This window comes from Puma concolor, chromosome E4 (assembly GCF_028749965.1).
Source record: "Puma concolor isolate L17-30 chromosome E4, mPumCon1.1.hap2, whole genome shotgun sequence".
NCBI classification, from domain to species: domain Eukaryota; kingdom Metazoa; phylum Chordata; class Mammalia; order Carnivora; family Felidae; genus Puma; species Puma concolor.
Window position 1 is genome coordinate 1400503 of NC_141683.1, and position 12371 is coordinate 1412873.

Sequence of the window (12371 nt, forward strand, 5' to 3'; positions counted from 1 at the left end):
TTGTTAGGAAAAGTTTTTTCCATTTAATACTAGACTTTCAAGGATTGAGATGCAAGCTTTTTCTGCAATTACATCCAATGTTAAAATTGGTAATACATAATTTACAAAGATTAACATCAAAACAATCATCTATTTAGATATGCTTTTGTAAAAAGGAAATATATTAGCAGCATTTATATTTTCCGCAATCACACGGCCTACAGACATGCAGACTAACTCTGGATCTATTCGCAGCGATGTAGTGCGTTGCCCCGCATTTCAAACACCAAAACCCGCCTGGCAGCTAGGGGGTTCTTTTTATTTCATTATTATAAAATAACCGAAAAATAAAAAAAGGCATTAATTTCTACACCAGTAAGAAAAAACAAGTTTTTGCACTTACCTAACATTTGATTGTCTAAAAAACATTTCAGTTTTTAGTCTTTCAACAAAAGAAAGATAAAATGACAGAGCGTAGTGTCTTTTGCTTCTGTTCTCACATTTTACAAAGTTTTTTTCTTTTTTCGTCTTTTTTAAAATTTTAGTGTTTAACACTATTCAAGGAAATATTGAATTTTAATCTCTTTCTTGTCATTTTCCTGCTTTTGACTAAAAGGAGACCCCCCCCCCCCAAAGTGCCCCTATTTCCCACCTCCCTCCCACCCAGCTCCCTGCAACGAAAACCAAAGGAAGCCACTAAACCGGGCCTTGGACATGCGACGTTCCCAGCTCCACACGTGAGTACCTCACACCCAGGTCTTGTCGTAACGTACAGTGCCTCTCTACAGTAAGAAAATACTCCAAACTAGTTTCTTAATTCTCTTTTTTCTTTAATAAAATATTTATTCTGCTTTTTCTCTGCTCAAGGGGATCTTTGGCTTCCCCTGTCTCTTTTGTTTTGTTTTTTTTTTCTTTGTTTTTTTTTTTTTTTTTTCCTCAAGATTGACACAGAAAGGAGAAAAAGAAAAAAAGATTGAATGGAATGGAAGGTGTCCATGTTTCTACCTAAACAAGTCAGAGCGTCGTCATCGGGGGAGATGTGCAGCTAGGACAGCGTTGGTCCGGGACTGGAGAAAAGTAATGGGACGGGGTTACTACTGTATTGCTTCCTAGTCACGCGGCAGATATATATATATATATATATACATACATACATACATATATATATACACACACAACTTGGCACATTTAAAAACCATCTTTTCTCTTATAAGAACATCTAAAACGTATATGCATATGTATGTCTGAGAAGATAACAAAGCAAAGCTTTTTAAATTTCGTTTTTAAAGAGACAGTATCGTCTGGGAAGTTCTGGCCAAGAGATTGGGAAGGAAGCAGACGCCCGTGCCCTCCCCCCTGTGCTGTCGTCAGGAGGGCGGAGGCCCCAGGCCGGCGGGTGGGCAAGCATGGTCTCTGAGAGGTGGACACTGAAAACTGTACAATGAGGAAAACAGGAGTAGTGTTTTCAGTCGCTAATGTACACTCACAACAAATACTCTGCTAGGTGAACACTGCTCAACAGTCTGTGTAGTGACTTTGGGGGGCGGTTTAGGGTCCACGCGTACGGAGGTTTTACGACGAGGCTATTCCGAGACGAACGTCCGTTCGCGGCACAGCAGACGCCCGAGAGCCACAGCGCGCGAACGGCACAGGTGAGGCGCTGGCGGGGGCCTGGCCTTCTCGTTAGAAAAAGATAGGTTGGGCAGGTTATGAAGTTAAAACAAAAATCATCACAATGAGTTCTGTGCCCTGCTGACCCCATGGGGGCCTTCCCTAGTCCGTGGTTACATTCTGGGGGGGAGAGGGAGGGAGAAGGGCCGCAGATACAAGTGCTTTGACTTGTCAATTCACGTTTTACTTGGACCTGATTGGACGAGGAGAGAGAAACTTTCCCAGTCAAGGATCCATCTGGAAAGAGGCCCCAGCAGCTGTTTCTGTTGTAGGTCTCTAGGGTAGCTCCTGGAGCCCACAGAGAACGGACGCCCGGGGCGGGTAGGGACCCCCTCCCGCCGACGGGGAGTTACACCTGGGGACAGGAAGCAGCTTCGCAGCAGTGCCTGTGGGGTCAGAGGATGACACAGAGAGACCCAAGCTGGAGGGAGAGGCGAGTGCTATAAAAGTACCAAGACTCTGGCCACCCCCATGGCCGCCCCCGGTGTGCGCTGTCCTCCTCCCATCTCGAACCCTCAGGGCGAAGCAACGGAGAGGAAAACAAGTTAAACGGGAGTGTTTATACGGGCGCCTTCCTCTCCCCCTCCGCTAGCTTCAAGGTTTATTAAGTACCTGATGCCAACGACACGGCCCCTTCCCACCCCTGTCTACACTCGGAACAAGAGGCAGGACTGTTAGCTACACTGACGGCGGATGCCTGACCTCCTCCTCTGAGGCTCACTTCCGGAAGCTGCTCTCTGGGATGAACAAAGTGCGTCTTCGGAGCTTCCTGCCGGATCCTTCCTCCAGCAGGTAGGTCACGTCGATGGCTGAAAACAGAACCAAGGAGGCTCATCGAATCCCCGCCCCCCACTCCTCCCTCCACATCTGAGCTGGAGGGAGGACACTGGAGCCCAGGGACTCCTCTTCCAGCCTGTGAACGCGTCGGGCCTTGCTTGGGAGGGAAGTTCTCCGGGGGACCGTCTCCGCACCCGCAGATCCATTCCCAACACGCAACAGGATGCGGGCCCGCAAAAGAACCGCGAGGTTTTCACAGGATACTTTCCGTTCCGGGCAAGTGATCGTGAGCTGTTCTTTTCCATTCTCTCCACACTCATTTCCCCTTTCTCTTAAACCCGAGACATGAGCCTGACTCTTCTTACCGTTTTTTCCGGGGATTTTGTCCAGGAGATTGAGCAAGATCTGGTTGAGTCGTTCCCGCTGGCTGTGCCGTCGCTCCTCAGGGGTACAGGCAGGCGCCGGCTCCGGACTGCTCTCCTCCGCCTTCTTCTCGCCTTCGCTCGCTTCTGCGGCGGCCCCCTCCCGCTCCGGCTCCTCCAGGCCAGGCATCTCCTCAGCGGCTTGCTCCTGGCTGGCCAGGACCTCTTCGATCAAGGGCAGAGCATCGTCCTCCTGGCCCAGGTCTTTTAGGGGTGGCTTTGGGCGCTCAGACTTCCAGGAGGACCTGTGAGGCAGAGGTGGGAATTTAGACTAAGGCTGAGGAGGGCACTGGGGAGGGAAGGGGAGCAGAGGGGAGGCGGGGGTGGGGCGGTGGGGAGGCACCTCAGGTGGCTTCAGACCCTGAGTCTAGCTCTTGGAGTCTTGGCGCTGGCTGTGACTTTATTATTATTTGCACAAATCACCACCTTTCTCTGAAATCTGTTTTCTAATTATAAAATATAATTTCCTTCTTTCAGGAAATCCAAGGAATCCACAAACAGCAGAGTTGGTAACACCGCTTAGCTAGTTCTGACTGCGTCGTGAGCATAGCGAGGTTTGGCCCAGCGCCGTGAGGCCCACAGTCCGACTCCAGTAAGACTTCATACGGAGCATTTCCTTTCCCGTACCCCCCCTCCCCCCATGTGCGGTCTAGGAACGTCCCCCTCAGGGGAAGCCATGATGTCGGTACAGCGGGTGGCAGGCCACCATTCAACAGAAAAGGAAACTGAAGGAAGGCCTCTGGTGCCCCTTCTCCCAGAACAAGCATCTCATGCACAAAACCAGGGCAAATCAGAGCCACATGCGCACAGTGCTCGGCAAAACCCCGCACTTGCAGAGGCTTGACAGCACGCCCTTGACTGAGGTCCCAGGAACCGAACACCTCGGGTAATGAGAAAAGCTCGCAGAAACCTTGAAAAGGGACTTTTCTGAATCTGTCTAGAGTTCTGTCCCAAATCTTCTCCTTCTCTATTCCTGTTCCTTGTGAGCCTCCCTCCCTGCCCTGACTCCAGCTCCGTGACGAGACCGTGCCTCCTGTCACCTAGGCCCTCCCCTGGGCCACCCTGTCAGAGGTTCCCTATCCTCAGGTATGGCTGAGCGGGTGGATGGCGGTCCCCTTGCCCAAGCCGTGGGCCACCTCCTACAGGCCCCTCACGTCCCCATGGGACTCACCGCCCTCCGTTCCTCTTGTAGTTGTCTGGGACGTAATGCGGCTGCAAAGAAAGGGAAGTGGTAAGTCTATGTCAGAGGCTGGCGAGGCTGGACCAGGCAGCCCGGGGCCAACTCAGGACAAGGAGCGGGAGGGGGGCAGCTAAGGAAACAGGAAGAAAACACAGGGCTGAGGCCCTCACTGGGTGAGGGCCGGGCGGCTGGGTCTTAAGGTCTGAAGTTCAGTACTTCCATCAGTCTGTAGGCTACAGTGGTTTTGGGGTCTCGTGAGCCCGCGACGACAGTACGAGGGACGGACTCCCAGTCCTGTCTGTCCCATCCTGATGTTTAAGTAGTGAAAGTTGGGGCTTCAAAGCTAACCTGTGAGCTGTTGCCTGAGCAAGCAAGACCAAAGAAGTCTAGATGAGAGGCGGGCAGAATATAAAATACTGTTCAGAGGTATCCAAAAACAAGAATAGGAAAAGCAGGGGCATGAATGCTTGCTTTCTGGCTAGACGGTTTCTAACCATTCTACGAGGATGGCCATGGTTTTGGACAAGCCCGCAGAAAGCAGGGTCAAGGATGAGGAGCTTAGTCCTGGGTCTCATTTTAGTAGGTAGATGGGGGGACAACCAAAGCCTCTGTGGGAAGATGAATGGCACAAAATAACCGTATGGAGGAGGAGTATGTTCACGACAATGAAAGAAAAAACACAGGAGAAAGGCAGAAAATGAAAATGTTAATAACTCCATTATTTTCTGCGCAGTGGGATAATGTACAACTTTTTCTTAATGCTTCTGTAGTTTTCACATTTTATATAATGATGGTGTCTTACATTTTCAATGCAGAGATACTAGGAAAAACCACTGAATTGTTTTCACTGACGTTTTCTCTGGGTTTGCTAACTCTACTTCTTAAAATTATGGATGTGATGGGGCGCCTGGGTGGCGCAGTCGGTTAAGCGTCCGACTTCAGCCAGGTCACGATCTTGCGGTTCGTGAGTTCGAGCCCCGCATCAGGCTCTGGGCTGATGGCTCAGAGCCTGGGGCCTGTTTCCGATTCTGTGTTTCCCTCTCTCTCTGCCCCTCCCCCGTTCATGCTCTGTCTCTCTCTGTCCCCCAAAAAAAATAAATAAACGTTGAAAAAAAAAAAATTATGGATGTGAAAAACACAACACAAACGATGGGGGCTCAAGGGCTAAGATTGTAAAGAGGTGAGAAAGAAAAAAGAGGGAAACCCGACTGTAACACGGAAGCCAACAACTCCTGAGAAACAGCCCACGGCAGGAAATGCAGAAGAAATGTAGAAATGTATTTATGCTGTTTAGAAATCCCAACTGCCCGGCTCCCGCAGTCCGGGACAGAGGAACAAGATGAGGAAGCAGGCTCCCCACCCTACAGAGCGGCACGCGTGAGCTGCGCGGCCTGGACACGGACAGGTGGAAGGACGGAGACTCACCGAGAAATCTCTTTTGGGAGTGAGCTTCTTGGGGAAGTGGTCAAAGGCGTAGGGCTTGGTGCAGACGGGATAGCGGTTCCGGTGGATCTTGTAAAACAGGTGTGCGGACTTGTCGAGCCGATAGTCACAGATGTACACGTCCTGCTCCTTCACCCCTTTGGGTCTCCCTAGGAGTGCAAATACTGCTAAAGAACCCTCCTGTCTCCCTCCCTTCTCCCCGAGCTGCCCAGAGATGACACCACACCACTGGGAGGGCAGCGGGACCGTGAAGAGGGGACGTTACGGCAATTCTGAGAGGCATCTGGTGACTGCAGAAGGAAGGAGAGTCCCCAGATGGGTGCGTGTGTGGGTGTGTGACAGGGCGGGAAGGTACCAGATGGGCAGCTTATTCAGGTGCTGCAGGAATGTGGGAGCACAGCCACCAGGATGACAGAGAAGACAGAGCAGAGTGTGGGGATGTCAGCAGAGAAGAAGGGCAGGTATAAAGGTGTAAAGGAAGGGAGCACATCTGGAAACAAACATTTTATTTAGTAAATATTTATTTACGTTAAGTCCTCTCTATGCCCCATGTGGGGCTTAAACTCATGACCCCAACTGAGCCCGCCGGGTGCCCCTGGAAATAAACACTTCACAACCGGGGGACACAGTCCCCAGAACCACAGGCCCCAAGCAGCCAACGCTGCTATGATACCAAGAAGGTGAGGCAGCCGAGCGCCTGGAAGAGACAGGTGAGCACGTGGGAGCTCACACCGGGAGCCCAATTGGCCCAAGTGCTCGTAGAGTGTCATTTCACTTCATCTTCACAGAATGCTGTGACAGGGGCTAGCCCCTACTTCCGGGAGATTAAGTGACTGCCCGAGGATGCACAAGTAACAAGTGGTGGGGCTGGGATTTGAAAATGGACTGACTCTACAGCCTACATTGTTGGCCATGGAGCTCATAAAAGCATTGCACTTTTCTGGTTGGTTTGTTTAATGTCCAGAGTTGCTGATGGCCTTGGGGACTCTGGAGTGGGCGGGTGAAAGAACATACCTTCCGACAATACTAATGGGATGCTGAGCACGCGATATTAAGGAAGAAATGTTAACTAAATAAGTAAAAGGCGGGGGGGGGCGGGGCTAGGAATTAACAGCCACTGAGTACCAAGCACTAGGTAAAAGAAAGAAACGATGTAACGTTCAGCTCTCCCAAGCTTCACAGCTAGCCTGAGGACTCTTTTCATCACACGGAGACAAGAAGAATGGAGTGGCAGCTGCAGATTGAGGAACAGGGGACAGAAGGTCATTTCTTCGGCAGCTCGGGTCACTCACCTTTGCAATACGTGTAAAGGTCCAGTACACAGCAGGTCCCCACCACGGCCTCCAAGGGAATGATCTCGTACAGTGGCACCCGAAACAGCTCGTTGTGATAGAAGCGGCGAGAGGGGGAGTGGTGGGTCTCATGGGGGCGGAAATAGTGGTGACCAAAGGCGAACCGCTCCTCTCTAGGGCAGAGAGAGGGTCAGGGTCAGTCAACTGGCAAGACCCTGGCAAGTATTCAGCTCTTTGCTGGAAGGAGACAGCGAAGACCCCAACACCTACTTTTCATTCTTCCAAAGCTTCTCAATGCGAAAGATGTCAAGTTTGTCTCGATTAATGTGTGACAACAGTCGGTAGGACTGGCGGACGGGGTGGCCGTCAGGGGTGCGCCGGCTGTCCCGCATCAAATACACACAGTCGCCTGGAAGGCACAGGAGAGGTTAGACGAGGCCAGCATGAGCTCTGCCAGGCGTCCACTGGTCCCACCCAGGTCCACCCAGGAGAACGTAAAATCTAAACAACGGGTACAAAGAGCACGGCCGCAGTCTCGTGGGGAAGATCGTCCATGCTAGACTGTGAGGACACCACGAGGGAGCGTGCCCAGCTCTTGGATCCTGTTGTGTTTGTCCCAAGTCCTAAAACTAGCTTCGTGACAGCCTTGTCTCTCCAGATTCACTTTATTTTGTGGAGGGGAAATGTATAAAGCTGAAGGACTAAAGGAAATAAAACCTATACTGTTGACCCTTGAAACAACATGGTTTGAATGGCACAGGGTTGATTTAATGCAGTTGTTTTTTTTTTTTTTTTGGATAAATATGGTACAGGACTGTAGATGTACTGTAAAAACCTTCCTTACGATTTTCTTAACATTGTTTTCCTCTAGCTTTATTGTAAGCATGAAGTATATAAATACATGTAACATACAAAATATAGGTTAGTGGGCTATGTTATCAGTAAGGAAGGCTCTGGTCAACAAAAAGCGATTAGTAGAGTTCTTGGGGAGTCAAAAGTTACATGTGGATTTTTTAGGGGTGCCTGGGTGGCTCAGTCAATGAAATGTCTGACTCTCGATTTTGGCTCAGGTCACAGTCTCATCGTTCACGGGTTTGAGCCCTGAGTCGGGCTCTGCGCTGGGTGTGGAGCCTGCTTGAGATTCTCTCCCCACAGCCCCCCCCCCCAACTCTCTGCCCCTCCCCAGCTTGTGCTCTCTCTCAAAATAAATACAGTAACTTAAAAAAAAACAAAAGGTCATACGTGGATTTTTGACTGCATGGGGCGGGGGGAGGCTGGTGCCCCTAAACCTGCTGTGTTCCAGGGTCAGCTGTATTCTGTGGCCACGCAAGGCTGTGTGGTGACAGTGCTGTGTGGACGGCAGACAGTCCTGCTGCGAGGAAAGGTGGGGCCAGCTCGCGTGTACGCACCTTGACGAAGCAACAGGTCATCTCGGAGCAAACAGATGAAGTAGACACAGCCGGGCTGGGCGTAGTGGGGCCGAGGGGTCATGGGTACCTCCTGGTAAGGACGAAAAGCCAATGGGTCAGGGCCGTGACTGCCACGTCCCGCCTACTGGTCTCCATTCTAACCCTACTGGACCGGGAAAGCGAAGGCCGTGCGTTCCCGACTGACTGCATGGAGCACAGCTTGTGCGGCTGCCCTGGGCCCCACGGGAGCGGGACAGCGCGTGAGGGGGACGCTCGCAGTGTCACAGTGATGCAGGGAAGCTGCTGGCATTTAGAAGCCACGTGCCGGGGAAGCCAGACATTCTGCAGTGCGTCCCTCGCAGCACGGAAATGCCGCTCTGAATGACGACACTGCCGCGAAGACGTTCGGCCCACAACGCTTCCCTTTACAGAGCAGCCCGAGACCGCATGCACACACAGAGCAGAACAAGACAAACACCCACCTGGTAATGTGGGAGAGTCACTCAACCCACCGCCTCCCCCGGAAAGTGGACTGAGACTAACCCTGTGGACTCGGACTCCATGCTCTTTTCACTTAAACACTACTTAACCTAAGTGGTATTTAGAGTACTGAGCTTGGACTTCACAAGTACTTTTTTCATGGAGAGCAGACAGTGTTTATAGAGCACCATTCCTTCCGCAGGTTTCTGAGTGTTTTATTTCCCCTTTGACCACACACTTGAGAAAGGAAAGGGCGGAACTGTTACCCTCAGGGTAAACTGTAAGAACCTGAGGCCCAGAGAGGTTGGGTAACTTATCAAAGGAAAGTCAGTGCATCAGGAGCAGGGCAGGTAGGAGGCCCGCTTGCCGATCAGACTGTCACCAGAGGGCAGCTTACTCTGTCCACAGGCCTTGGGTCGCACTGCTCACAGAGGTAGTGCTCCACGTCTGAGTTCACCCCCATACAGTCACAGTGCTGCCACACCTGTGGGGACAAAGTGCGGTTGGGAGGGGGCCTTACACTTACCGAGAAGGGCCGGGGGCAAAGAATAACGAAACGAAACAGTGGGACAGGGTGAAGTCAAACAGGAACTAAGGGATGTGAATGTGTGTGAACATACATGTACCGATCGCTTTAGGACACACACACACACACCCGGGCAAATAAAATGTGGAGCTGGACAGAGAACAGAGGGACGTAGGGTTATAGAAGCAAACTACTTACTGAGTAGCACACAGCCGTGACCCGGCTGCTGCGGAGGCCTTAGTCACACAATGTTTCTTTTTCTTTTTTTAAAGTTTTTATTTATTTTTGAGAGAGTGAGAAAGAGAGAGAGAGAAGGACAGAGGAGAGAGAGAGAGAGAGAGAGAGAGAGAGAGAGAGAGAGAGAGAATCCCTAGCAGGCTCCATGCTGTCAGCACAGAGCCCGACGCGGGGCTCGATCCCACAGACCGTGACATCATGACCTGAGCCGAAGTCAAGAGTCTGGCGTTTGACGGACCGAGCCCCCCAGGCGCCCCGCGCAGCGTTTCTCCGTGCTGTGGCCTAATCCCGGGCTCCCGACCACCCTGTGTGCCACTCGTGGCCCCCTTCCCATCTGGTAAGGCGGCAAGCGCGGAGCCTCGCTGTGCCTGCGTCAGGGCCACAGGGGGCAGCGCTGCTCTGCACAGCTCCTTCCCACACAATCCCTGGGTCCGGCCTCCCCAAGACCCGGGCAGGGGGACGGAGAGGTGGGAAAGCGGGAAGGAGAACGGGAAAGAGGAAGAAGACAGGAGAAAGGTCATCTGGGAGCAGCGAGGGCCGAGGCCCCGGCCTGTGGCCCCCGGGGCTCACCATGCACTTGTCACACTGGATCATGAGGCCTTCGTCCTTGTGCAGGCCGCACACACAGCGGATGACGTCGTCGTCCTTCTCGTGCACGTTCTCCTTCTCGGAGACGGAGGCCTCGCTGCCGTCTGCCTCGCTCGCCGTCTCTCCCACGATCTCGTCGATCTGGGCCGACGCCTCGTGCCGGGCGTTGTAGTAGGTCTTCCGCAGGCGGCAGACATCTCTCCCGATGGGGGATTTACGCCCGTAGTACTTCTGAAGAGAGCAGAGGAAAGAAACGCATGTGCTCGTCAGCGGGGCTCAAGCGTGTACCTGGAGGGGGCGGCTGGCCGGCTGACAGCACAGCTTCGAGTCCTCTCCTCGGGGCCGGGAGGCGGAGCCCCGTGGTGGGCAAAGAGCTCCCTTCGGACAAACCTGAGGAGGCAGGAGGAGTTTCATCCTCCCGCTCTGGTTAACGGATTTCCAATTCCATCAAATATCAACTAACATGAATTCAAGTCAGAATCTGCAAGACGGTTTCCCATTCACGCTGCCGCCGCCACCCGCCTCGGCCACAGGCCTCACTGCGCATCAGGGGCAAACACAGCAACTGTCGTGGGGGCAGCGGGCAGAGCCCGTACTCTGTCCTGCACCTGCACGTGCCAGGGACGGAGCCGTGAGCTCTGCACGCGCATGGGTTTCAGCAGAAAGCATGTTGTAATTCCAGACAGAGCTATCTATCTCCTACCCGTCTTTCTCTCGTTTCTGCCTTCCACCTTGGTTCTTCCCGTACCTCGCAGCCCCTTGTTCTTCCTGGTCCTTCCCAAGGTATTTTATTTTTATTTTTTTTTTTTAAATTTTTTTTTCAACGTTTATTTATTTTTGGGACAGAGAGAGACAGAGCATGAACGAGGGAGGGGCAGAGAGAGAGGGAGACACAGAATCGGAAACAGGCTCCAGGCTCTGAGCCATCAGCCCAGAGCCCGACGCGGGGCTCGAACTCACGGACCGCGAGATCATGACCTGGCTGAAGTCGGACGCTCAACCGACTGCGCCACCCAGGCGCCCCATTCCCAAGGTATTTTAAAATCACTGAGAATCCTCCCCATCCCTACGTACCCTACAATACTCCATCCTCTCCTTTAAATCAGGCCGAGGTCACCTTCTCTTCAATGAGCATCGGCTATTCTACAACCATTGGTCTAACACCCCTCAATCCCATCCGTAGGATTTAGTTTGGTTTACTGTACTGTACATATTTCTGTGTATTTCACATACACTTAGTGTCTTGAGGAAAGACACTACAGACAACCTAAGTGTGGTAAGGCAATACGTATTATGTGATACAAACATTCAATACTAAATTAGGCTTTTACAAAAATTTCTTTTTTGGGAGTATAATTTAACCTTCCATTCTGGTAACATCAGTGTCGTTATTACACGAGACTCTACAATATTGAGTACGCTGTAACCCTTTCCCAGAGGGTATTCAATAAAAACTGTTGCCTTTCGGGGCGCCTGGGTAGCTCAGTCGGTTGAGCATCTGACTCTTGATTTTGGATCAGGTCGTGATCCTGGGGTTGTGGGGATCCAGCCCCAAATTGGGCTCTGTGCTGACAGGCCTGCGTGGGATTCTCTCTCTCTCTCTCTCTCTCGTGGGATTCTCTCTCTCTCTCTCTGCCCCTCCCCTGCTCTGGAGTGCACGCTCTCTCTCTCTCCCTCTCAAAAAAAAAAAAAAATTGTTGCATTTTGTAGCCAGAAATCTAGTTTGATAAAAGGGTAAAAATCTTTAACTTCTGGAAAAGTTCTCTTCAAAACTGTGAATGCACGTCTGAAGTCCGGGAAAATACCTCAGCATTCCGAAAGACCTTGAGCATGTCGGCGTCAAAAGCCTCCACGGTCTTGTAGTGGCCAGTGAGGATGCGCCTCTCTACGGTGGCCAGGTCCAGGGGGTCAGAGATCTTCTCGTAATAATCAGCGTTCCTGGGGCACAAAGGCAGGGCATCAGTCCGCTGCGCTCGGCACCCGTCTACAACTCAGATGATTCCCCAATTTGTGAACTTACTTTTTCTTCGGGGGGAGGCTCAGAAGGGGCGCGGCCAGGACTTGTCGGGAAGGATCTGCAGAGAAGGCAAGGTTTCAGGGCTACATGATGCAAGAGAGGCCAGTACTAACTGCGGGCCAAAAAATAGGATCCCCAAAATTAAAAGTTAGGGGGAAAAAATCCAAGTGTGTTTTGAGGGTGGCCATGGACATTTCAGGAATGGGGGCACCGAGGCAGGGAAGATCACCTCGGGATTACCTGGAATGTGAAGATGAGGGAGATGTGCCTGAAATGCCACACCTGTTAGCTGGATAAGGAGAACAACCTTCTATGAGGAGTGAGAGATGGGAAATTATCACAGCAGAGCC

General features: G+C 51.8%; 1 protein-coding gene across 10 annotated transcripts in view; it reads right to left on the reverse strand.

The window, feature by feature from the left end:
• ASH1L (ASH1 like histone lysine methyltransferase) overlaps positions 1-12371 on the reverse strand; it is a 196958-nt gene continuing 184587 nt past the window's right edge. For 6 of the 10 annotated variants that reach the window (XM_086693033.1, XM_086693032.1, XM_086693030.1 and 3 more), the window contains 12 exons: positions 12025-12079; positions 11810-11942; positions 9987-10235; positions 9051-9137; positions 8174-8264; positions 7035-7173; positions 6765-6937; positions 5455-5621; positions 4021-4061; positions 2793-3094; positions 2372-2459; positions 1-2036 (listed from right to left, as the gene is read on the reverse strand). In XM_086693033.1, the coding sequence (XP_086549159.1) occupies positions 2000-2036; positions 2372-2459; positions 2793-3094; positions 4021-4061; positions 5455-5621; positions 6765-6937; positions 7035-7173; positions 8174-8264; positions 9051-9137; positions 9987-10235; positions 11810-11942; positions 12025-12079 (1562 nt within the window). In that variant the 3' untranslated portion in view covers positions 1-1999. The other 4 variants (XM_086693031.1, XM_086693028.1, XM_086693029.1 and 1 more) reach the window with 3 other exon arrangements.